Source organism: Toxorhynchites rutilus, chromosome 1 (assembly GCF_029784135.1).
Source record: "Toxorhynchites rutilus septentrionalis strain SRP chromosome 1, ASM2978413v1, whole genome shotgun sequence".
Taxonomy (NCBI): Eukaryota; Metazoa; Arthropoda; class Insecta; order Diptera; family Culicidae; genus Toxorhynchites; species Toxorhynchites rutilus.
The window spans coordinates 112,013,158-112,040,865 of record NC_073744.1 but is presented as its reverse complement, the minus strand read 5'-3'; the positions used below and the strand labels follow the sequence as shown (position 1 = coordinate 112,040,865).

The 27,708-nt window shown below is 40.9% G+C and overlaps 1 protein-coding gene across 1 annotated transcript in view; it reads left to right on the top strand.

Moving 5' to 3' along the window:
* Positions 1-4,544: 4,544 nt before the first annotated feature.
* Positions 4,545-27,708, top strand: part of LOC129763149 (excitatory amino acid transporter 3-like) — a 54,626-nt gene continuing 31,462 nt past the window's right edge. The window contains exon 1 of the mRNA XM_055761951.1: positions 4,545-5,380. Coding sequence (XP_055617926.1) covers positions 4,662-5,380 — 719 coding nt within the window. The 5' untranslated portion in view covers positions 4,545-4,661. The remainder of the gene's footprint in view (positions 5,381-27,708) is intronic.

The following is a 27,708-nucleotide window of genomic DNA, read 5'->3' as shown; positions in this document are numbered from 1 at the left end:
GCTACTCCATTTCTGGCCAAGTTCTGTCGCGAGTGAGCTACATCCGTGACCTTGGGTGACCCTTGAAAAGGCGTTCAGTTTCCGACTGCACTTCAACGAAATTATCTCTAAAGCCAACCGACAGTTGAGAAACATTCTCAAAATTACGAGCGAATTCCGTGATCCACAATGTCTGTGATCTCTATACTGTGAGTTAAGCGCAGTTGTCTGTTGTCTATTTCAAGCAAACTGAATATGTAGGATTGAGTCTATTCAGCGGAAATTTGTACAACATGCTCTCCGGAATCTTCCGTGGCGGGATCCACTAAACTTGCCACCGTACGAGGCTCGTTACCAGCTATTGGGACTGGGGACGCTGGAAAGAAGACGTATCAACGCTCAGGCTATGTTTGTCGCCAAACTTTTGACCGGAGAAATCGACTACCATGCACTGTTGACGCAAATTAATATGTATGCGCCTGAACGTATCCTTCGTATCAGAAACTTCTTGTACCTTGAAGGAAGCAGTGTGAACTATGCATTGCACAACGCTGTTCCCGGCACACAAGAAAGGAGACAAATCGAGAGGAGAATTTCCAGCCTTTGCGCGACGTCAAAAATGTTTGAACTCGTAGTTCTGCCGTCTATGTTTTTCCATTTTAATCACCAACGATCAGCATGGATTCATGCCCGGACGCTCCACAACAACGAACCTGCTTGTCTTCACAACGCATGTCATCGACGACTTCTCGGAGGGATGCCAGACTGACGCCATCTATACCGACTTGTCAGCTGCCTTCGACAAGCTGAACCACGCAATCGCAGTTGGAACGCATGGGAGTCTGCGGTAATCTGCTGCTATGGTTCCAATCTTACCTGACTGACAGAACAAACTGCGTGGAGATTGATGATCGTCTATCCTCATGTTTTGCATCGTTTTCCGGAATACCACAGGGCAGCCATCTCGGTCCACTTGTTTTTTTATGCCACTTCAACGAACGACGAAATCATTACGGACATTTACTGTCTGAAGGCTGTTTACTGTGGCCTCGTTCGCTCCATACTGGATTATTGCTCTGCCGTCTGGAACCCGTACTATCAGAACAGTGTGTACCGCATTGAAAACGTGCAACGACGGTTTATTCGTTTCGCTTTGCGTTTACTGCTGTGGCGAGATCCGTATAGCCTTCCCACCCGGCGGATGAAATACGGTGCTTACGGTGCTGTTACAGGTCTGCTGCGCATTTTTGTTTGATATGCTATACCTTACAATCCTATAGTCTGTATATGGTTTAAATTTGTAAAAATTGGAAGCATTCCTATTTCCCTATACATTTGTTCTGTCTATTTGTATGCTTTCCCGAACAGAGCTGTCAATAACGGGCAACTTATGCAGCCGTTAGAATAGAAACAACGAAGGGGGATAGCGAAAAGATAATATTTGCGAAGTAAACTCCACCTTTGCATAGCAAGTAAGCTGTCGCTAGCGTATAAGTATTGCATATCCTCTGGGAAAATTCTCAGAATCTCTCTGTGCCCAAAACAACAAAGGTTGCTTATTCTGCTCGTTTTGTGTTTGATGTTTCCCTTCGAACTGTGAACGCTAGCGAATATTTCACCCAAGCCATGGCAGAGCAGGTGAAAAAAGAGAAGAGTGTAAATGATTATTGGTCGCTCCTAGCCATCAGTGTTTGGCTTTGTGTGTGTTGCTTGTTTTCGTTGCGCGAAACTTAGAACTTGTTCATTTCCTGTACATGTGAATAGCACACCTTCGATACTTTTAGTTGCCATTTGTATTTACTCTCGTGCGCATCGGCTCTGTTCTGATGCAACAAGCTCCTAGCTTTGTTGACGGTTTTGACCGAGAGTCGAGAAACGATTTTTCATAAACGCTCATTCTCGTGATGTTTCATTTTTATCGCTGCAACTGTGTGCATCTGTTAGACGCGTGTTTGATGCTTGTTGAATGGCGATGCACGGGATATGCCTCTCGTTAAATACTCAGTGCAATGCGTGCATTGATGTAAAGAAACAAATTGCGACATATGACCAATTAGTGTATTGTTCTCGCAAAGGCTTTTCGAAATGATTCTACGAAACCACGTGAGCAATTGAACCTTTTCAGGGTCACCGGGAATTCTAACTGAAGAGTTATTTATGAAATTTCGACGTATCGCAAATAATATCCGACATGATAAACCAACAAATTTCAAAAAAAAAAGATTCCGTAGTCCTAAGTCCTAAGCGGTCGTGTCTCGGATACAACCCTTCGAATTTTTTATATTGTTTTATTTTGTTCGATCATTGTATTTTTGATTTAGTAGTGTCGTTCAGTTTTAAGAAAATCATTAAGGATAAGTTTGAGTCAGATGGTTTAAAGAAATAAATGATATGATGTGTAAGTTAGAACACAATAACCCAGCAAGGTATGCCCGATACATAAAAAATAAAAACATAATTTTACTCTAGTAAGATTTTCGTGTCAGATTTTTTTAGTTTCAACCTTTGATCAAATTTCTCCATGAATCGCGCGGTCGAAGAAATCCGTTTCATCCAACACAAGGCAGCAACAATTCAATATGAACAACAGCGTTTGAAAGGGGCAATCATCTACGGAAAAACATGAAACATGCACTAGAGGAAAATATGATCCAGTGAAAGAAGTATTGGGGCAACCAGACAGACACAAAGCGGAAAGTTATACGGATTAAATAAATACTCAGACGAAGTCAAACACGTTTTATAACTTTAATAATATAGCATGGAATGGATTTTACAGAAAGTACAAAATGTCAAAATATACACTGGTATAAAAACTACATGTTAAGGTATGAAAAGGTAATAATGTAATCATCAAATATAGGTGTGACGAAAGCCGTGTTGCCAATATCTCTACAAGAAGTGGCTTTATGAGTCAACTATTCGGAAAGAGAATAAGTGAATTCTGGACGAAAGAACGGTTCAGAAGATACAAAATATATTAGGTAGGAGAAGCAATTGGTTCTGATGAGGCTATGTTAACGTTTATATAAAAAATGTACAAAATTTCCGATTTTTCATGGGTTTACCTTCACACGTACTCACGAAACTACCAATGCAATACCAATCATAGTAACCCATTAGTCAGTAGAAAAAAATTGACAGCTCTATCACTTGAACTCTAACCGTGATGGCGAAACAGTAAAGCTACTCCGTTCAGAAGTGTGCGCGTTCAAAGAACGGTACCCCGCCGAGTCGAAAACGGATATCGTGCGGCACTTTGTGGACGCAGGATGCGACCGTTCCGGCATTTACAACATCTTGGTACTGCGTCCCATCGAGAATTTCTGGGCAAACCTGAAGCGTAATTTCTACTCCAACAATTTTGTCGCGAAAACTGAGAAGGAATTGATAAATAAAACGAAGAAAGAACTCAAAATCATGCCAAATGTGAAAATGTTCCAGTGAACTGCCGGAAGGCCGCTCGCAAGGGCGTGAAATTTTTTTGCAAGTTAGCTAATCTAATTACTTTGTATGGGAAATTTATCAAACTCAATTATCTGTCCTACTTTTTTTTTTATTAAACGTTAGTAAGATGCAATTGTATTCAGTAAAACTCGATCACGGAAGAAGTTCTCGATTATACTGGTTTAATCAATATCTTGACAGATCAACACCGGTATCAATAATTAATCTATCTTCACTTTCACAACAAATTGTGTTTAAGCTTTGCAGCACCCCTAGATTACTTACGTAGTGCAGAATCTTTCTCATAACGTTACCGATTCGATTCGATTCGACCGATTTCCCATGACAGCATCAACTATTCGATGGAATTCCTAGATACTGAATTGTTATTCTCGAGTACAATTGTTCTTTGTTTCCTAGTTTTTCCTTCAAACTTTGTCAACATGGTTGCTCCTCTCACATTCGAAGAGGAATAATAATAATGCGAAATAGTCAGCTTTACCGATAAGACCTCGCAAATTTTTACTACAATTCGGAAGCGTACTCAATGTGCATATGGATTGTAGCATACCCATTGGAAACTTTGTGATGTAAAGGATTGGAAGAATGAGTTTAGCTCATATTCAAATTTCCTTCAGAATGCCCTTCTCATTCTTATATAGTTAGTTATATAGTTAGTTATCGAATACACAAATAATTATACACGCACGACTACAAACAGTCTTCCTATCTTCAATGGAACTTGTGTTCGTGTGTAATCGCCTACTTAAAGAAGAATTTTATGTGTCTTATCAGTTCTCACAAAATATCCCGTTGTCAAACACTATTGCTCGATGCAATTTGTGAGTGGTTCAGAAACCTAAAGCATACCAATCTTCATTCGAAGTTAATATTTTGCGTCCTCGTTGCGTTGCGGTTGAAAAATGTCGTACACTACACATTTGGCTCAAAATTATATATCTTTATTGCGACAAACGCGTATCCGCGAACAAATGTACGATAAGATTGATATGGTTGTCTGTGCTCAACTATATTGCCGTCATCATAAAATCTGTTTCAAAACGAACAAATAGATAATCAACAGCACCGCATGTTATTCAGAAACTCGACGTCTACTGTCGATTGAGCATTTGTTCAAAAAGTTTCGTAGTGAGACAGAGATTTCTCATTCAGTAGTGAATGGTTTAAAATTTATATTCTGAATATAGCACCATTATAATATTAATGCAGAGATAATGGTGAAGTGCAGCAAGGATTCTCTGATTCGGTTCGTTAGACAGAACCTGTTGATTCTGCTCACGATCGGTGGTGTGATCATTGGAGCCGCACTCGGTTTAGGTCTTCGAAATATTGACCATGCGAGGGAGATATGGACATCCAGAAATGTTATGTACGTCAACATGGTTGGAGATTTATTTCTCCGGCTCATAAAATCAATCATTTTACCGTTAATTGCAACTTCGTTGGTGTCGGCAATTGGCTCATTGGATCAGGGCATGTCGAAAAAGATCGGTAGTGTTGCTTTGCTTTACTATGTGACCACAACGTTCCTTGCGGTGACGGAAGGAATTGTGCTTGCGGTGACGATCAAACCTGGAAAAGGGTTTGGAGAGGGAAGCGTAGCCACAGACGAAACTCGACGAACCAATGTTACCACCGTGGACACCTTACTGGATCTTGTCCGCAACATCTTCCCACCGAATCTTGTGCAGGCGTGCATACAGCAACAGCAGACCGTTCTGACACCACCTGAAAGTAATCCATCGGAAGAAAATCTAATCAAATGGGACATTTCCCATCGCTACGTGGATGGAACTAATATGATTGGAATAGTGGCAGCATCAATTTGTTTTGGAGTAGCACTGAGTGCTGTGAAAGATCAGGTCAGCACATTGTTGAGCTTCATTCAGCAACTGTCGTTCGTTGTAATGAAGATAACCTGCTGGATTATATGGTATGTAGCGAAATGACTAACAACTAATAGATTCGTTGAGTTTATTCGTATACTGCAATGGTTTTTTTTTTTTAATTTTCATGATATAACAACAGATAAAGTAAAATTTTCAGTTGAATAATAATAATAAAATACATCACATTGTAAGTGAAACTTAGTTCAGCCCGTTTTATGAAAACGTTACAGTTTATTTTGAAGATTAGAATATACAATTTGCCAAATAATTTTCGGGACTCAAACTTTATCTTGGCAACTGATGAAAGGTTATTGCAAAATTTTTTCTCAGAGTTGGATGAATGCTTCATATATTTTTATGGTCAGAATCTGCTAATTTTGATCCGAATATCCCATGCGAGAACTCTTCCACACGATAATGGGCCGAATCATATGTCACTGTTTTTTTGGTTATTTTTTGGCTCTGAATCGCGTATGTAGGGGAAGGCTGGGTAAGACGCACACCTTAAGGAAAAATGACTGAAACATGCACACTCCGTAGTTTTTTTGCATCCACCATGGAGCCATATATGTTTATCTCGCAATCATTTGTACTAAACCTACTACAAATAGGAGAAACAAAACAGAACATCGAAAATGATAAACGCGTATAAAATCCACCATTCTGAAACAGGCGGGGTAAGGTTGCCATACGCGTGTCCAAAATGAACCACAACAACGAGTCAAAATCCACCACAATAAACGTACCAATTCATACTAACCTCAATTCTGTGTCATTTGTAATAAATATTATGGTATTACTCATAAATTTCCAAAATGTTTTACCCTGAATGCGTGACACGATTTGTGCATGACTTTTACAAAAGTTTCCTACTTTCCATAGAAAAAAATTTCGAGGGAGAAGCACAAAAAAAAACATTTAGGATTAAATAATTTGTAAAAGGTGCTGTGGAAACGAGTAAGTTGTGGATTAAAAATATTAAATAAAGATACAGTGAAATATTATTTATTGATTATTCTTGCACATTTTTTAATTCACCAACAGATGTAATAATGGAGTTTAGATACAAATGTCGCCAAATGTGATACCAACAGGGTTATTTGAACATTCAGCATGATACCAATTATCGCAACGAATACAGAGCATCCAGCCCTCACAGTTTCCTGTAGCACTGAAGAGTGTTCCACAGTAAGGCTAGGCGCAAATTGAGACGCGTATGGCGCGACTAACTTGGCGCGATATAGCGCCTGTCTTTGTGGCTAATGAAAACAGATGGAACAGCGCAAATTGGTCAGATGACGCGAGATGGAGGAGCGCTCGTGAGACACGACTCGCTCGACGCTGTGGCTGAGCCACAGTTTCTCGTGCTGCTCATGCTGGTTGTGTTGGTTGTGTTGGTGAACAATCATATATCGCCGTGAGTCTGACACTGTATGGTTGTACCGGTCGGAAGGTTGTGTTAGTAAATAAATATATCGTACAACTCTGTGTGAATCAGACATTGTATGCGAGTGGCACGACATTTACACCAAACTGCGACTCAATATGCGCTCCACCACGCTACGTTTGTGGCACGTATGAGTCGTGTTGATAGTCTCGTATTCGCTTACGAGCGCTATACGCTTCTCAATTTGCGCCTAGCCTAATAGCATAAAATATCTTCCATTTTATTTTGAGTCACTGATTTTCGGGCCCGGTTCTTCCGCTGACTGCCCTCGTCCTTAATTTGTTTTATTTCCTTAGATGCGCTCTCTATTAACAGTTTTTTGCGGTAAGGTGATGATGTTAATTCCTCACAATGCTCCTTTTTCATCTGTCGGTTTGATTTCTTATTTCGCTTGTTTGGCTGTTGAACTGTTGAAAGACTATCACAGCTTTTTTCAATACACATACACAACGGATCATGTATTGGTGTTTCGCCAGCTGCAGTATGACTTGCTGAGGTTATCCTATGGGTCAAAACTGTTCCATTTTCGGTCACACTGTAGTAAATGGTTGGATCCAACAGAAACACTTCCGGGTCGTACATTGGAATATCGGTGAGCTCCAAAAATGACTCTTTATCAGTGATCGTTCAATCAACTATATTAGTTTCATCTTTTTTCGCCCTGGAGTTGATAGACCAGGATCCGACAGATGTATCATAGAATTCTCTTATTGAGATATATTGGTCAGTTAACTCAATAGTTTTGATTTCAAAACCAGTTGTTGAATCCTGATGTACAAGGGAATTCGGTTCGTTATGAAAGTTTTCAGCATCATTGTTGTTCAAGTGATCAGCTGCTGCGTAGTCATTGTCCGAAAATACACGACGGTTCATTGGATATATCCCGGTGGATCGGAATCCACTCTGCGCGGTGGAAATGGAACTACTCGCGGTGAACGCCTCATTTATCAAAGCCGCCACATTGTATATGGTAACTATCTTCCCTGGATTCAGCTTCAAAAATCTGTTGACGGCCTTAGTGTAGTTTGCCTTGAGTAGACCCATAAAGGCAAAGTCTGATGGTTGCAGTTTATGTGACGTATGTGGAGGGATAGTTACGATACGGACGTAATTTTGTCTCGCCTTTTCAATCATATGCAAATTTTTCGTATGGCTTGAGTGTCCGTCAAGAATCAAAAGTACAGGCGCATCACGTGTTGGTCGCACGAAGGATAGAAAATGATCAAACCATTTAGAACACGTTTTTGATGTACTCCATCCGCTTTCATTGCATGCAAAAATTGTTTCCGGAGGAGCTCCCATCTTCAGTGCCTCATTCAAACGCTGACGGGGAAATATAAGCGTCGGAGGAAGAAACTGTCCACTCGCTGACATAGCCATTATAGCAGTAGTGGTAACACCTTTCTCACCGGATGATTTTCAAGGAACCTGCCGTACACCTTTTTATACCCCTGGTAGGAACCTGAAAGCATTAAATTTAGTCACATCAAAAAACTCAATTTCACTTGCAGTTGCCTAACCGTACTAAATCCCGTTTCATCAGCGTTCCAAATTCTGCTAGGAGGAAATTCATTGTTCTCATGGACATTCCGAAGAAGATCGAAAAAATCATTTACACTGACTCTGTTGAAACATTTCAGACGAGCTATGGATGTTGGCTCTGGTTTCCGAACTGACAATTCCGGATGTCGTTTCAAAAAATGATAAAGCCAATCGCGTCTAGCCAGCTCAGTTTTATGACAAAAAGGATGCTTAATACGCTTTCGCTCGGCCTGCTGGTAGGCAATATTTCTGATGTCATAACGGGTCAGTCCACATCCGAATCTGCTCACTTCCACAATATGTTCAACAAGTTCTTGTTCCTGAGCGCTATCAAAAACAGGAGAAAAACTTCCAAGATGCGGAAGCGGTAACTTTGATCCGCTAGCTTCGATGTATCGTGACAGTGTTCTTCGAGGAATCTGATACGCATTCGAAGCATATCATCTAGAAAACCCTCGTTTCACTGCGCTTAGCGCTTTAGATAAATCCTCTGCCGTCCAAGATCGCCGAGTGGTTTTCCGGATATATTTTCGAACCATATTTGTTGTCGAACTGACTGCACAGATGAATTTCACTTCGATGCTTTTGTTTACATATAGCGCCACGCCAGTGCTGGCAGATTTTCGGATTTCATATTTATCAGTTTGTTTTTTGGATTAAAGATTTTCATTAATCTTTATAATTTAAGTGTTTTAGCATTGTAACAACGTAGTTTATTTAAATTTTTTAGACATACAGCAAGAATATGGGTGAAAAAAATAATATTGATTTTTTAGATACCATCTTTGTAGAAAAAAGTCTGAGAGTTTTTTTCTAAAATGATTTGGTCACACTGACAGTGAGTAAGAAAGACAGTAAGCTCGTTTTCCTTCACCGTAGAGGGGCGATTTGTCCGATTTTAGTTTGTTTGAGAAAAAATTATTTTATCATGAAAATTGAACTTTAAACATTCGTTTATTCATACTTAATGAAAAGCCCTGTTTATTTTTGAGGAGGTAATGAAGTTTGCCTATTAAAGCTAATGCTGAAATGCTCGAAAAACTTTACGGCAGAAGCGGCAAAAGTTGCATGAAATGAAGCAGTTTTTTATATATTACAATTTCACGAAATTAGATGAGAGTTTCTGCGCTACAGTACATTTAATTATATTAACAATAAAAAATAAACCTACTATCACAGGAAAATCCTAGCTAGTACTCCGTTTTCCATAGTTATTATTGTGGCGCGTTTTATCATCAGGGTGCGTCTTACCCATAGTTCCCCTATCCCAAATCATCAGCCGTATTTCCTTGGCACCCTGCGACATTCCTCTTTTCCCAAAAATTAAAGCAAAAGTGAAAAGAGATTTTCGATGACATCAAGCTTATTTTAATCCAATGGCTTCAACCGAAGAACCGTTTCTCAGAATAGGCTAGATCACACATTTGAATCGCTATTTTGATTCGATGTGAAATATGTATTGAAGCGGGAAGCAAACAAAACCATAACTTGTTTAAAATATAATTTTCATTACGATTCTCGGAACTTATTTGACACACTGAGCAGGTTATGCTAAAAGTGTCCATGTCCATCTCATTTTAAGAAATGTTTTGAAGAACTCTGATGCAACGTTCATGTGTATGAGTATCGAGGGGTTCCTCCAGCAACATGAACCGACAAACTCATACCACTGGATAATTGATAATAACAGGAAAAAGAATAAATGGAAATAAATCACCAGGCTCTGTCAGATCTGTCAGGATCCTACTCTATGATACAAAAAAGAAATCACTCAATATCAAAACGATTGTCCCAAAAGGCTCAATTTCGATTCCAACACATTGGAGCGGGATAAACAAAGAGGAATTAATGTTGGAATTTGTGTAGCTCCTGACTATGAAGGCGTCGTGCACAAATTACGTAATGCGTGTGAGGGGGGGGGGGGGGTTATTTTGGTGGGTGGACGCGGTCGCGTTCCTCACTATGTATTAGACATAGGCGTAGCTGAAAAACTCCACCAGCATAACGGTCCTGGGCGTGGTAATACTTCATATCGAAATGTTTACTCATCTTATGTTGTCTCTCCAGCGATACAAGTTAGATACAGCTTCGGTTATCTTCTTCGATGACTGTCGGCAGCTCCTTCCAATAATTTCCGTAGCCAAAAGTCGCCTTTACCGATTCGGAAAACGCAAAATACTCCGTTTCTATCGTTGTTGTGGTTACACAACCTTGCCTTCGACTTGCCCCACTTACGCTTGTTCCGTCAACCTCGGAAAAGAAACCACTGGTCGACTTCCGATCAGTTAAATCTGTTCGCGTCCGATTCGACCGCTCCGGAATGACGTCATCGATGCACACATTGAGCGCATGCGCGGGGCAGATTTATTCATCACCGACAGCACTGCGCACCGAATTACATCGCTAGCGCCACACGTTCACTTTCACATAAAATGAGGTGGCGGTCGAGGAATTATTGTATTCAGTTTTTACGCGTTATACACACAACATCGTTAAATAAAACCTAGGAGAAAAGTACCAGTGTTTTGTGACTTCCATTCTGCACTCTTGCCTTCCGAGCAATCCTTCGCACCATCGATATCTGGCTAGTAGACTGCTGTGGAAACCATTGCCTGCCTTTTTCAAGGCGGAAGAAGAGTTTTATTTCCACGCAGTTGACCAGTCTTCCACTTATACAGTCCACTGCCTTGGCGCTGAGGAACGCGCCAACAAAATCCCCAACCCAATCCCAGTCTGTACCAGTACAACAAGAGATCCTTTCTTCAGTCACTGCTCAAGCTTAGCTCAACTGCTATGTTCGGTCTTGAATTGGCAGTTATAACTAATAGTTCACCGCTAAGTTATGAAATTGAAATTTGTTATTTGCATACTATTGAAAGTTATGATTTGCATACCGATCGAATCGGAAATTCTCTAATATTTATTTGATATGCTATACATTACAATTCGCTAATGTCTAAACGGTTTAAACTAATGAAAACTTGAGGAATTTCTTTTTTCCATACATTTGTTCTGCCGATTTGTGTGCCAATCCCACCCGTATTTCGAATGCTTATAACTTTAACATTTCTTAATAGATCGGAAAGATGTTTGCATCAATTGATAGGAAGTATTTCTACGCGTCTATCTCAAATAATAAAAAGTTATTTTTCATTAGATGAACATACTGATGAATAACTGTAAAATGTCAAACGTTATTTAAACGCCGTAACTGCCAAGTTTTGATTGGCCCGAATTACGGTTTCCCCAACACACTTCAAAATCGATGTATCTGTGGAAATCCGCTTCGCAAATATACATGCAAGTAGGGGGTATTTTGACGTAGGACTACGTCTAACCGGAAGATATAGGGTGTGAAATGAAAATCTAGGCACTGAACAAGTAGGAAAAAATGCAAGATTTGGAACGCTTATAACTCGAGCATTTCTCAATAGATCGCAAAGGTTTTTGCATCAATTGATAGGAAAAATATCTACGCATCTATCATAACGAATAACATTTCATTTTTCTTGAGATTAATAATTTAATAATTGTGAAATATTAAGCATTGTCCAAATGCACTATGTGCCCATTTTTGATTGGTCCATTTTGTGCTCCTCAAACCAGAGCAGCAGCGAAATATAACGAAGCACGATTGGAAAGAAAAAAGAAAAAATATGAACGAAACATTGGTCGCAGTCTCACACATGCGTAATTCTCGAGCCAGCCATTCAGCTTAAAAATCCCCGCTCCGCTGCCGTAACGATCATTCTCATCCAAACCGTACACCACATCGTTTCGCATCACATCACATCAACAAACCAACACAAGCAGCCATGTCTGGACATGGCAAAGGAGAAAAAGTGAAGGGAAAGGCAAAACTCCGCTCGAACAGTGTTGGTCTCCAGTTTCCCGTAGGTATATCCGCCAATTGCTTCGCAAGGGTAGCCTGTCCGAGCGCGTTAGTACCAGTGCACCAGTCCACCTAGCCGCCGTTATATAGTATCGGCCGCCGAAGTGATCGAGATGACTGGCAAAGCTGCTCGCGACGATAAGAAAACCCGCATTCGGAACAGACCACATTCGGTTCGGTGGACATCAAGACAACAACAGGCAGTTGCAGCGAGTGGCGAGTGGCAAACGCAATCACAAAACGACAGCAGGTAGCGAAAGAAAAAAAAATTGTTATTTATACAAACTGCTTTGGTGGCAAATCCAGAACAATGCGGCGTTCGAAATGGTTTTTTTTCAAAACCACGAGTACTAAGTTTTCAAAATTGGAACCATTCCATAAAACACGGCGCTTATCAGGGCCATTAAACCTTTCAAAAAAGAGTTTACGAAATACAGTTCAATGCATTCTAAAATATTATCCAAAATAATAATAAAACACAAATTGATTTTTTCATAATTTGTTTGCCAGAATATGATGAGTTTGAGAATTTGGCAGTTGTGCTGAGCTTATTGATGGTTGGAGACTTTCTCGATTATTCAATTTTCACCAATTCTTAAATTGCTTCCAGATTGAAAGTACATTAATTTACATTTAGTTCGACATTTAGCTAATTGGACGGACCTGTAATGCGACATATTTAGTTGGACATTTTTGGAGTTCGGGGTCCAAGTTATGACCCAACATGTCCCAAACTGGATGGGAAGAAATTTTCCAACTGTGAAAGCTGTACCACTGTCATCGCTAATGTTCAATTACAGGTTAAAATCGCCTCCAATGCGACACTGAGTGGTGCTTCGGCATATCGCATTAAATGTAATTTACAGTACAACATGTCTCAAGCTGGATGGGAAGAAATTTTCCAACTGTGAATCCTGTGGCGAGTGGCAAACGCAATCGCTAAACTGGAAGGTTTACCGAACAAGATGGGTATATCGAGTGATAACAAAACAATAAACTCTTTAGATTAAAGATGATTTTGTGGTCCTGAAAAGGACCCTTTTTAGTGTTTGCTTCCGAATCAACAGTCGGAAAACGCTCTTTATTTGGAGCTGGTATACTTCTTCACCGCTTTGGTACTTTCGGAAACCGCAAGTTCACCGGGCAGCAACAGACTGATTGCGATCTGAATTTCCCACGCCGTAATGATGAACCGCTTATTGTAGTGGGTCAGACCCAGGGCTTCCGCTACGATACGCTCAAAGATGCATTGACGAACCTCATGACGCTCATCGCCTTCGATGAGAAACCGGTGTCGGAATGATCCTGATTCAGCACCTTATGATGTAGATAGCATATGATTCCTTCTCCTCCCTCTTGTCGGTTTCCGAGATATTCTTCTGCGCCGTGCCGAAATTTTTGGCGGCTTTTCCATTATTCCACTAGTCTTCGATACCTTCGTGTTTCCAACGAGCGAACAAATCGTAATGAATGTATTTTTCTTTCTTCTTTCTTTCTTTGTTTTTAAGAGGCTTTAAACTTTTGCAGTTCATTCGCCTCTAGCCCAGTGAAGAGCCACAATAAAACCAGCCCAGAGGGGACTGGCGAAAGGGAAACCAACAAAATCACTCATCAGATCTGTCCGCTCGACTCTCGGTTAAAGAAGAAGGTAGGAAGGGATCCTATGCTTCATAAGATATTTAATATATGCTGTAAAGAAAAGTAAATATTTACTGATCCGAGGACCAAAGCAGTAACGAAGCACAAGTGACCCAGCGAAAGGCGCGTTCCAAAACAAAAAAACAAAAAGGCCCTTCTCAGGAGGATAGGAAGGAAAGGAGTGGAAAGGATTTGGGTGGGATTAGTGGAGTGGAAGGGGGTGGGAGTGGTATGGGAAGGAAAGAGGGGAGGAGTGGGTGTGGGGTGGGGTGAAATGAAATGAAATACAGTTTGAATAGATAATGAAATATAGTGGTTTTGAATTTAATGGTATATAGTAGAGCTGAAAAATGGAGAGGTTTATTTAATGAATTTATCCTCCTTGGTGAGTGTGGCTGTAAAGTTAGGAAATCAGTTAAGTAATGTAATAAATGGAATATATATGTGACAATATGTATTAATAGATGCGTGTATATATACGTATGTAGTTACATACATGTATATACACACATGAACACGCATACATGACCGTGAAGTGGCGAACTGTAATAAATAAACAATTTCAAAAGTACTTAGTATTTCGATTTAGATTTTACCAAAGAAGTCGGTTTCTTTCAGAAACGCAATAAGATTGGTTTCTTGGGTCTCGTCTCTACTGAGGATATCTCGGAGACTCTGACCTATATTGTGTCGGGCTCGAGCATCTTTGGTATGTTGGCATTCTAATAGAAGATGGCTAACGGAAACGGGTGCTACGTTGCAAGCACATTGGGGTTTTTCGGCTCTGTAGAACAAGTGTGAGTGGCTGAAGTTAGTGTGCCCAATTCGAAGACGGGTAAGGACTTGCCTTTCCCTACTATTGAGACGGTCCTCCCAAGGGAGAGTGGAATTTTTGATTTGCTGAAGATGAGTGGGACGGCTGTTTATCCAGTCTATGTCCCAACTTTCACGGACTTGCTGTTTTACCCAGCGGACAATGTCAGATGGAGGACAGGGCATGTCTGGGGGTTCCATTTTGCTGCCCTTGCCGGCCAATATGTCGGCGGCTGTGTTTCCGCGGATTCCTGAGTGACCAGGAACCCAGCAGAAGGAGATGTTTTTATCTGAAGCAGCCTCTTCTGTTTGTATTATCCATGGGTGTTTGCTGTTTCCACTTAGAAGATCATGGAGACAGCTAGCTGAGTCGGAAAATATTGTGGTAGGAAGGAAATCATGGGTGCATTCTTGGGTAGCTATTAAAAGAGCGAAAGCTTCCGCACTGAAGATGGAGCATTGCGGTGGAAGAGAAAAGCTACCTATGTATCTACTCTCAAAAATTCCACATCCACCTCCATCGGCATTGACTGAACCATCTGTATATACCTGGTGATTAATTTGAAAGTTGGATGCAATGAGGTTATTGAAGCAAGCTTTGATTTTTGGAGAAGGGTCTCCCGCTCGGACAGCCTTAAGAAGATCAAGGTTAATGTTCGGCGGTTTGACGTTCCAATTTCTTCCCGTAGCAGATGGCCGTTCACAAATATTGGGGAGGTCTTTGTTTGTGAGGTTGTTGAATGATGTTTTGGCCCTGCGTATTAGTGGGACATTGTGGTCACTGTCGGGAAGTGACAGGTGACGGATGGCTTTATTTGTGATGGCTTTTGTCGCCAGGTGTTTGAAGGGAAGTTGACCACTTTCAGCCATTACGGCAAGAGTGGGGCTAGTGGGAAAAGCTCCGATTGCAATCCTGACTGCTTTATTGTAAACTGGTTGAATGGTGTTTAACACACCGTCCCCTCCGCGGCTGAAGGTGCCTATTCCGTATAGGATTTTTGGGACCAACCAAACGTTTACAATATTCAGCAGTGTTTTTCTGTGACCAGAGGCTAGGTTGCCTGCAATAGCCTTGATGATGTTCAGCTTCATTCTGGTGGCTATTTTGGTCTTTTGGGAATGTGGTAAGAAGTTGAGTTTCTTATCAAAAGTAACTCCTAGTATTTTCAATGTCCTCGTTGTGGGGATCGGGATTTTGTTAAGTTGAAGATAGGTTCTCCCACTGAGATGTTTTCCAATGTACATGTGCTTGGATTTCTCCGGGGAAATTTTAAAACCTGTTTTTAGAGCCCAGTTTTGGATGGAGTCTAAGGTTTTTTGAAGCCTCTTTCTCTGATTTAAGCCGAAGCAGCTCGTAGAGATAAGAGTGATGTCATCTGCATAGACTATGATCTTTATGTGATCGGGAATTAGTTCGAAGATGGATTGCATAGCAATGTTGAAAAGGGTAGGTGAAAGTGCTGAGCCTTGGGGGAAACCGTTTTCAGGGATTTTTAAAGAAGACCTATGGTTGTTGATGATGGTTTTGAAAGACCGGTTTTCAAGGAATCTTTTTATGAAGAGGCCTAACCTCCCACGAATCCCCCAGTTGAAAAGGCTTTTCAGCACTGGGTATCTCCATGCCCGATCGAAGGCCTTGGATAGGTCAAGTGAAACGATATCTATGTTCTGTAATTTTTCAGTTGCGTCGTCTAGGATTTTTTCGATTGCTACGAGGCAATCCTCTGTACCTTTTCCCGGGCGGAATGCGAATTGTCTGGAATCAATCAGCTTATTTGACTCGAGAAAGGTCGTTAAGCGTCGATTTATTATTTTTTCCATGACTTTCCCAACACAACTTAGAAGAGTGATGGGGCGGAAATTGTCGAGAAGATGATTGTTCATGTCTGGTTTCGGGATACAGATCATTAAACCCTCTTTCCAGCAACTGGGGAGGGTTCCACTGTCCCAGACTTTGTTGAGGAGCTTCAGAAGTGCTTTTTTCCCGAGATGAGGTAGTTTCTTTAGCATCGGGTAGCTGATGTCATCGGGTCCGGTGGATCCTTGTTTGACTTTGTTCAGTACCCAATCGAGCTCTTTGAGGGAGAGGTTTTTGTTGAAGTCAAATTCCACATCGGTATGAAAATCGATGGGAATTTTTTCGCATTCCGTTTTGTGGGTTTGAAAGGTTTGGTCGTAATTTTGATTGGAGGAGGCAGATGCAAAGAAATCTCCGAACGCCTCGGCGATGATTTTCCGGTCATTGGTGTATTGACCGTTAATAAGAAGATTATACTCTTTGCTTCTTTTCTTGCCATGAAGCCTACCAATCTTACTCCATAACTCCTTTGTCGACGTGTTAGGGTTAATTTCGCTGACGAATTTAGCCCAACTATTGTGTTTGGCTGAATTAATGGCAGTTCGAGCTTCGTTGCGAGCCCTTTGGAACTCTGAAAGTAGAGTTGGCTTATGGGGGTTATCCGGATGGGCCTTTCTGAGTTTGCGTAAGGCCTTACGTCGACCTTTGATCGCTGCCTTCACCTCAGGCGACCACCATGGGACATATTTCCTGCCAGGGATGCCACTGGTTCTAGGGATGTGCAACATTGCAACCTCAAGGACAACTTTGGAGAATTCCTCGGCTGTCCAGTCTTGTTTAGCGGAAAGGCGGTTTTCAATATCAAATTGATAGCCAGCCCAGTCAGCATATTCAAATTTCCATCTTGGCCTTGTTGGAAACTCTGGAGAAGATTGGCCGAAGGAGATGAGAATTGGAAAATGATCGCTGCCGCAGGTATCATCGTGAATGTTCCATGAAAGTTTTGAAGAGAATTTGTGTGATACCATAGTAAGATCAATGGCCGAAGTAGTACCAGTATGATGAATTCTGGTGTGTTGGCCGTTGTTTAGAAGGAGTAGGGAATGGTCGGAGATAAAATCTTCGATTATAGATCCTTTTTGATCGAGGTATGCGCCTCCCCAGGCGTATGAGTGGGCGTTGAAATCACCCATAAGTATGATTGGGGCGGGAAGTTGGGAGAACAGATGGTCCAGTTGGCCTCGTAGAGTGGCCGGATTAGAATTATTAGTGATGTAGATGCTGACGACAGTGATTGGAAAGGGGTGTTTAATGCGTACTACCACTGCCTGAAGGTCGGTGGTAATTGCAAGAAGATCATGTGGAGTGCCATCCTTGATTGCGATTGCAACTCCGTGCTTTGAGGGGTTGGGACCCTCTTTGAAGTATGTGATGTACTTTGGGATGAAGTGTTTGTTGAAATTGTTTGGTGTCATAGTTTCTTGAAGGGCTATGACTGTGGGATTAGAGCTCGAAATAAGAATTTTTAGTTCTAAAATATTTTGTCGGATACTTCTGATGTTCCATTGTATCCCGAATTTCTGTATTGGAGTGAATGTGTTAGTGTTTTTAACTCTAATTCCTAAGTCTTGATTGTGTGTATGTTTGAACTATTCAAAGAGAATTAGTTCGATGGTCCTTTACCCTTGGAAAGAGAAGCTTTCTTTGAGGTATTGGTGTTGTTTTTGTTTGGTGTAGAAGTCTTTGGAGTGTTTCTTGTGTTTGTGTTGTTTTTTGTTGAATGTGCGTTGCTGTTGTTGTTATTGTTGTTTTTTGTTTGATGAGTGTTGTTGTTGTTGTTGTTGTTTTCTGTTGGGGTTGTATTGTTATTTGTTGTTGGTGTCTGTTTTTGTTCATTTCTTGTTCTTTTCTTGTCTTTATTAGTTAGGGTTTCATCTTCGGATTTTTTATCTGAATCTGAAGATGAGCCTTTCGCAATCTTTCTTTTATTTTTATTTTTGTTTGGAACATCGGAAGTATCCATGGAGATGACTGATTCGCTCTCAGATTCAGCTGTTGAACTATCAGTTGTCGAATCTGTCATGGTAGTGTCGAGTGTAGTATCAATTGAAGGGGTGCTTTCGCGGCTGGAAGAGGCCGAAACGGCCGAGGCAGTTGCAGCGCAGTTGCATTTACAGTTGCAGCTGGTTACTGATTTTTGCAAGTTGGAGAGTTTGTCTTGCAAGACACTTGCATATGTTGGTCCATTAATTTGTCCATTGTATTTGTCCTTTGCCTCTTTATAGGAGATACCATAGTCGACTCGGATTTTGGTAATATTATTTTCGCATTGCCATACAGGGCATTTCCTGTTCGAAGAGTCCCCTTGGCAATTCACGCAAAATGCTGAAGCGTTGCAGGTTTTAGTTCCATCCTTTTGTTCTGGATGTTCTTGACCGCAATTTCTGCAAAGCGGGTTATCGCGTTTGCATCGTTTGCTTGTATGCCCAAATTTGTAGCATTTAAAGCATTTCATTGGGTTGGGATAGAAATTTCTAGTCCCAGCCCGAATAAATCCGAAATTAATAAAGTCTGGAACAACAGTTCCACGAATAGTTAAAACGAGAGTGGCAGTTGGCACAACAATATTATTCTCCTTCCTGGTTATGCGCTTGACATCGATCACACCTTGATCGGAAAGCTCTGTAACCAGTTCGGATTCCTTAATGTCCATGACATCACGGCAAGTAACAACGCATTTACGTTGATTTAGAGTAGGGTGGTAAATTACTTTGATAGGGGTTTCATCAAATTGATTAATTAAAAGGAGCTTACCGATGATATCCTCATCCTTGGCCGTAAGGATATATTGAGTCCTCTTCTTGTCGTCTCGTTGCGGTCGCGCTGTGTAATATTTTTTTCCTACAGCATTAGCGATCGTCTTGCTTACTACGAACGGATTAGTCGGGATTATGTTCTCTCCTGTTGCACGAAGTAGCAGGATTTGAAGATTTCCGTTTAGTGGGTCGGCCCACTTGGAGCGGTACGTTGGGTAGGTTTACCCTCGTACATGTTTGTAGCTCGGCCTCCCGGAGGCCCGGAGCTACTTGAAGCCATGCTGTTGTCTGGCTACACCCTAGGTATAGCCGATGACTGGGGTTTTCTTCGGGTTAAAACACTATATAATATTTATGGGGGCTTTACACTTAGGGATATGTGCCCAGAAATTCACACTTTTTTAACCAGAGCACTTGTAAAACCACCAATATCGCGTATAAGCTTTTGAAATTGTTTTCACCAGTCACTTCACTGTCCGTAAGCGCACGTCTTCTTTTTAAATTATATTTTATATTTAAAATCACTAATCGCTACAAATAAACTGCCAACACTGCCCAAAAGAAAAAAGGGGGCGTGGCGTTCGTGACGCCGAAAAGCGCGCGCTTTTCCGGCACGCCGGTAAGCACCGCTCACTGCGGTCGAAGTAAACGGATGTCGTCTGCTGCAGCAAATCTGTAAACTAAAACTATATTGAGGACTAACTTAGCCTTCAGAAAGGCTGCTAGAGGCAAAAGTTAGTTTTTTAGGTGTGAAAAAACAGGTAAAATCTGCAAACTCCTTCCAAGGCGCCAGAGGGTGACGTTCCAGTCCGAGATCCAAAAGCGCCGTGATGTATTTTTTTGCCATCGCTGCATTTTAACGCTCATTCGTTCGTCTCGTTGGACTCGCCCCTTTGGCTGAGTCTGCCGATTTGTCTCTATCCTGTGAGCGTGCACCGCCAAAGTACAAAACGCGCGGACTCGCTGAAAAATATATCATTCTCTTTCAAACCGTTGTATGGCATCGTTTCACATCACATCGCATCAACGGATTGGTGCCGGAGCACCAGTATACCTAATATCGGTTATAGAATTGCGGCCGCCGGAGTGCTCGAGTTGGCTTGGAAAGCTGCTCACGACAATCAGAAAACACGCATTCAGAACAGAGTAGCTTCGGTTCGGCGCTCATCAAGGCAACAACTAATTTCAGCGAGTGGCAAACGCAATCGCAAAACGGCAGCAAGGTAGAAAAAGTTTGTTTATACAGACTGCTTTGGTGGCAAAGCCAGCACGGCGCTTTTCAGGGCCATTAAACCTTTCAAAGGAGAGTTATTAAAAGTTTTTCACAATACATTTCATCCGTCCCTGTATTTACTGTTGGTTTTTCAGAACGCTTATAGCTCGTTCATTTCTCGACAGATCGTAGAGATCGTCTCCAAAACCTCAGTTCTGTTTCATTTTTATTTATTTTGTTTGCGGAAAATCTTACAATTCATTCGTTTCCGAAACCACAGTTTAAGGTACGATAATATGCTCAATAGTGAAATATATGATAGTGAACGAGCTGATGACCACCTATGCATTCCCTATCACAGCCATCATTTTGATTGTACGGTATGTGTATACGCCGAAAGATGCCCGACGTTGAACATTTAATAAGTACAAGGCCTTCAGAAAAAAAACGCAAAAACACAACACCAAAGGTTCTTTTCAGAACCCCCAACATGTTCATAAAGTAAGCTAATCCATTTTTCAGGTAGATAGTTAGGTATTCACGTAGGAGAAGAAAATGAAACAATATATTTAAAATATATATTTAGCAAAAGCTGTCCCCTTTGTATAGTCCTACGTCACTCCGGTTATGTCCTCGACATTACCCACCCGTCTTTTTGTTCCCACCGAGCTGTGTTTCACTAACACGGACTTCAAAATTAATGTGCCTGCGGAAATCTGCTTTACTAATTCATGCAAGTCGGGGGTATTTTTTGGTGTTGAGTACTTTTGTACTCGCTTGTCGTTGTGCAGACTGGAATATGTTCCCCTAAAAGGTGCTTTTGAACTGAGAAGCCTGTGAAAATCCTCATTTCAAATACAGTCTGATAGCGATATCCATATTATTCTCTATCAGTTTACCAGGCCTGGCCTACCGGTTTTAAGTAAAAAAATTGTAAAAAAAATTTTTTTTTCTATGAAATACTTCTAACTAAGCGATTTCATGCCATGCTGATTCTTCATCATCTTGATACCAAGGAACGGCTTCAATTCGTATGGGCCTCTAACTTGCACTCTAGCCATTCCTTAGTCGTATCCGATTAGTCCACTTGATTTAATCGTGCACATGGCTCAATGAACCAGTGCCGTAACCACTAATTGAACAAGAAAGTTCAGACTATTTAGCCCTCATCCACCGACGAAACCCGGGACTGTTTCAACCATTTCTATCTCGTAATGCTCATTTCCGCCAATTCGTTGGCTCTCGTAGCACAATATTTGGTACTTTAGGCTCCTTTGGATAAATGCTCGGCAGGTCTATATCTATTTATTTCTCAGTTGACAATTTATTCTTAGTCGTCATTACTTAATACTACTCAATACTACAGGGTCTTTCAGATTAAATGCTCATGCGACAAATTTTAATAACTTCTACAAAAGTGAATCGATTTTTTTTTTAAAAAAAACTAAAAGGAAGCTTATTTTAGAACATTTTCGTCACATCCATTCGATAACGCGTTTTCAATGGTGAACAAAATTTTCCATGCAGTGGATGCGATCTGGTGTAGTGGAAACATCCATACCTCTCACGCTCAAAGTCACGAGTTTAATTCTCACTCCCGACATTCTTCCAAAAATAAAAGTAAAACTGACGAACCAGCCAAAATGTGTTGAAAGTCACTATAATAGAGAAAAAAAAATCTTCATGCTCAACTCTAACATTACGAATTCGATGCTGTTGAAAATCCGAGTTTTTTCTTATTCTAGTGTAGAGACATGAATTTCGGACGCTTTTTCGAGCCCCGTAAAAATAAAACAAAGAATATTTTTACGATTCATTATATCATATATCTCATATATCTTTTAACAATAAAACGAAAATTGGACGGAGAAAAAAATATATGTATATATAACTAGAATAGTTACAAGCTGATGAAGTGAGGGGGTTCAAAAAGACGGGTGGGTAATGTCGGGGACATAACCGGAGTGACGTAGGACTATACAAAGGGGACAGCTTTTGTTAAATATATATTTTAAATACAGTCAACTCTGCCTAACTCGATATCCAAAGGGACCATCGAGTTAGGGAGGTATCGAGATACAGAACATTTTTTCCTAATTTTTTTTATGTCTCAAATTGTCATATATTAGGGTAAGTGTCCCAATTATGGTTTTGAAGTGGAAGATTTAATAGTTTTTTTTTTATTTGTAATTATTAATGTATGTATGAATCAACAGATTCATACTAAACTTGATTGTTTCTATTAATTAAATTAAAGCTCTCTAACCTCTCTACAATTTGTTCTTTGACGCCCAACTTCTATCTCTCTTAATTTCGCTGCAATATCGATATAAACAATTCCTGATGAAGATTCAATCAAAATCTTCAAAAATCCCAAATTTTTAACCCACTGTACTTATAAAAGCCACTTAAATTTCACCTTAATGCTGAAAGGTTAATTTTTTTTCTTGAAATTATTCATATTTGAATTATAAAAAAAACTTTTTTTTTCAAACTGTATACAATCGAGTCCTAAATTTTACATAATCGAATCATATATAATCGAGTTTGTATATAATCTAGTCCGACTTGCATGAGGCACTAGGTTAACAAAGAAAATATTGATTAAGTATGTTACTCAAACTGAATTGTAACGATCACGCAGGAACTGTTCAATCACAAAGAAATGTTCGAATAGTTTCACAGGAACATTTTCAGTTGATTTCAATATTCCGGACATATTCTTCAGGTTTGATTAAACGTTCGAATTAACATCTCAATAGAACTACTATCTTCAGCGTTTTTCTCAGGTTTTTCAACACTTTCCAGTATATCGGTATCTGGCATCAGATCACAGCAAATCACGTTTTGGTCCTTTTTGCACTAATTATTAAAAGACATTGAGCAATCGAACGGTATTGTACCGTCGACATCGCTCACGACACATTAATTATGCCAGCGGAATATCACTCCCGTCCATGTTGGTTGTGCTTTAAAGTTAGAATTTCCCAGTTTCTGGACAAACTCTCAAGCCATATCCCGAAGAATAGAAGAGGGGTAAATTATTTTGTCTAGCTTGACAAGACAAAAATTCATTGACCGCTCCAGCTTCTCGATTCTGACCAACCTTATATGCTTTTGGTCTAGATACAATTTTCCATTCCGATTCCATTTTTACTTTAGTTTGAGTAGTGTTGATACCGCACTTTGTGCAATACTGAAATTATTTGCAGCTTCAGACCCCTTCCGTCCATATTTTTCGACCTGCTCGATGATGCTCAAACCTTGCGCAATGGTTAGCGTTTTGATTGTTCGATTGAAAGGTTTCTCGTGGTTTTCCATACTTGAAAAGAAACCGTTTGATGACACGAACACTCCGTCTTCACAATTGAAATCTGAGGTAATAACGCACAAAAACATGTACGCGAAAATCAATCGAGTGAGGGAGGTGAAAATCCATGGAAAAATTAATCAAATCACATCGAGTAAGAGAGGCATCGAGTTAGGGAGGTATCGTGTTATGGAGAGAAGAATGCTTGTAAAATCGAAGGTGCCATGAAATCCATCGAGTTAGGGAAAATATCGAGATACAGAACATCGAGTTAGGGAGAGTTGACTGTATATTGTTTTATTTTCTTCTCCTACGTGAATACCTAATCTACCTGAAAAATGGATTAGTTTACTGTTTACTCTTTATGAATATGTTGATGGTTCTGAAAAGAACCTTTGGTGTTGTATTTTTGTTATCACTCGATATTCCCATCTTGTTCGGTTAAACCTTCCTGTTTAGCTATTGCGTTTGCCACTCGCCACAGCTTTCACAGTTGGAAAATTTCTTCCCATCCAGCTTGTGACATGTTGTTCAGTAAATTACATTTAATGCGACGTGCCGGAGAAACATTTTGCCACTCACTGAAACGAATTGTTGCCTTGATGAGCGCCGAACCGAAGCTGCTCTGTTCTTGATGCGGGTTTTCTGATTGTCGTGAGCAGCTTTGCAAGCCAACTCGAGCACTCCGACGGCCGAAGCTCTATAATCGCTGTTAGGTATACTGGTGCTCCGGGACCTAGTTACAGCCTAGTTACCCTTGCGGAGCAATCAGTGAATGCGACCAACAGGGAATTGGAGAACTGCACGGTTCGAGTGAGACTTTGCCTTTTCCTTAACTTGTCCTCCTTTGTTACGTCCACGATGCCGATGCCGTACAACCACACGGGTTTACGGTTTGAAAGAAAATAAGATATTTTTTTGGGGTCCGCGTGTTTTATACTCTAGCGGTACACACTCACAGGATAGAGACAAATCGGCAGACTCAGCCAGAGGGGCGAGTCCAACGAGACGAACAAATGAGCGTTAAAAGGGAGCGATGGCAAAAAAATACATCAAGGTGCTACTGACATTCAACCGATTCGGACGTGTTTTTAGCGCCCTTGTGAAAGAGTACGGAAAAATAGGAGTTTTCTCGCACAACTAATCAAATGCTTAAAGCAGCCTTTCTGAAGGCTTGATTAGTCCTAAATACAAATTGATTTTCAGCATCGCAACCCGAGGATAGCAGAAGAGGATATCAGCAAACGTTCACTGCGGTGGCGGTGCTCACCGGTTCGCCGGAAAAAGCGCGCGCTTTTTCGGCATCACGCCCCTTTCTGGATCGGCGGAAGCCGTTCGAAAGGCATAAGCTGTGTGATAGTGACTAGTTTTTGGTAGTGATAATTATTAATAATATTTTAAAATATATCCGCATACTGACGATGAAGTGAAGAAAAATTCTAAAACGAAAATTTTATAGTGAATCGCTCGCATTCTTTCGAGCACATTGGTGGTTCTTATAAGTGCTTTCAAAAAAATAGTGCGAACTTCTTGGTACATATCCGCAAGTGATTAGCCCAATATTCAATTTTTTCGTAAAGTGCTCTGCAAAAGAAAAATCTTTTCTCCGGCTACACCTAAGGTGTAGCCGACAATCAACATGGCTTCCAGTAGCTCAGGGTCTCCGAGAGGCCGGGCTACAAACCTCTATGAAGGTAAGCCAACCGAAGCCACCGCTCCACTTTGGGCGGACCCATCGAATGGCAACCTGCAGATACTGCTCTTGAGGGCTACAGGAGACAAGGCTCTCCCATCCAACCCCTTCGTAGTCAGCAAGACTATAACGTCGGCAATCAAAAACTTCAATAAATTCAACAGTGCCAAACCACAGAGAGACGAAAAAAAAGAACCTTCAATATATTCTTACCACCAGGGACGAGGAATCAGTAGGTAAGCTTCTCCAAATTAATAAACTCATTGACAAGAGCTTTCCGATCAGAAAGTGATCGATGTCAAGCGAATCACCAGAAAGGAAGGAGAAGAAATTATCCCCACAGCTACACTAATCATAACGCTTCGTGGAACCGTTGTTCCCGAATTCATTTATTTCGGTTTCATTCGCGCTGGGACTCGGAATTACTATCCGAATCCAATGCAGTGCTTCAAATGTTTCAACTTCGGACACACCAGCAAAAGATGCAAGCGTGAGAATCCGCTTTGCAGAAATTGCAGCAAAGAGCACCCCAAAGATTTTGATTTTAAATTGTGTAATACACCAGCACTATGCATTAATTGCCAAGGGAACCACTCCTCTTCCAGCAGGAAGTGCCCCGTATGGCTAAAAGAAAATGAAATCACAAAAATAAGAATCGATCGTGGTATCTCTTACAAAGAAGCAAAAATCATTTCCAACACCCAAAATGGTCCAACTTATTCGAGCGTCTTGCAAAACAGGCTCAACATTCGGGAACCAGTAGCTGGCTGCAAGTGCAAATGCAGCTGCGCCTCGGCCGTTTCGGCCGCTTCTAGTCGCGAAAGCACCCCCCCAATCGACACCACATTCGATACAACCATGACAGATTCAACAACTGGTAGTTCATCAACTGAATCTGAAAACGAATCAGTTGTCTCTATGGATACGTCTGATGTTCCAAACAAAAACAAAAACAAAAGAAAAATAACTAAAGGATCATCCTCAGAATCAGATCAAAAATCTGAAGATGAGACCCAAACAAACAAGGACAAGAAAAGAACTAAGAATGAACAAAGACAGACACCAACAACAAATAACAATACAACCCCAACAGAAAACAACAACAACAACAACAACACACATCAAACAAAAAACAACAATAACAACAACAGCAACGCACATTCAACAAAAAACAACACAAACACAAGAAACACTCCAAAGACTTCCTCTCCCTCCCTTTCTAGAGTCAAATAAGCTGATTGATCCCAGACAATTCGCCTTCCGTGCGGGAAAAGGTACAAAAGATTGCCTTGTAGCAATCGAAAAAATCCTAGACGACGCAACTGAAAAATCACACCACATTGATATTGTTTCCCTGGATTTATCCAAGGCCTTCGATCGGGCATGGAGGTACCCAGTGCTGAAAAGCCTTTTCGACTGGGGGATTCGTGGGAGATTAGGGGGATTCGTGGGAGATCTTCATTAAAAGTTTTCTAAAAAACCGGTCTTTCAAAACCGTTATTAACAACCACCAATCTTCTCTAAAAATCCCAGAAAACGGCTTCCCACAAGGCTCAGCACTTTCACCAACCCTCTTCAACATTGCCATGCAATCTCTATTCGAGATTATCCCGGACCATATAAAGATCATAGTCTATGCAGATGACATCACTCTTATCTCTACGAGCTGCTTCGGCTTAATTCAGAGAAAGAGGCTTCAAAAAACCTTAGACTCCATCCAAAACTGGGCTCTAAAAACAGGTTTTAAAATTTCCCCGGAGAAATCCAAACACATACATATCGGAAAAGCTCTCAGAAGGAGAACCTATCTTCAGCTCAACAATCCCTACAATGAGGACATTGAAAATACTAGGGGTTACTTTCGACAAGAAACTCAACTTCCTATCACATTCCCAAAAGACCAAAATAGCCACCAGAAAGAAACTGAACATCATCAAGGCTATCGCAGGCAACCTAGCCTCTGATCATAGAAAGACGCTGCTAAATGTTGTAAATGTTTGGTTGGTCCCACAAATCCTTTACGGAATAGGCACCTTCAGCCGTGGAGGGGACAGGGTGTTAAACACCATTCAACCAATTTACAATAAAGCAATTAGGCTCGCAATTGGCGCTTTTCCCTCCAGTCCTACTCTTGCTGTAATGGCAGAAAGTGGGCAACTTCCCTTCACCCACCTGGTAACAAAAGCCATCACCAATAAAGCCATCCGTCA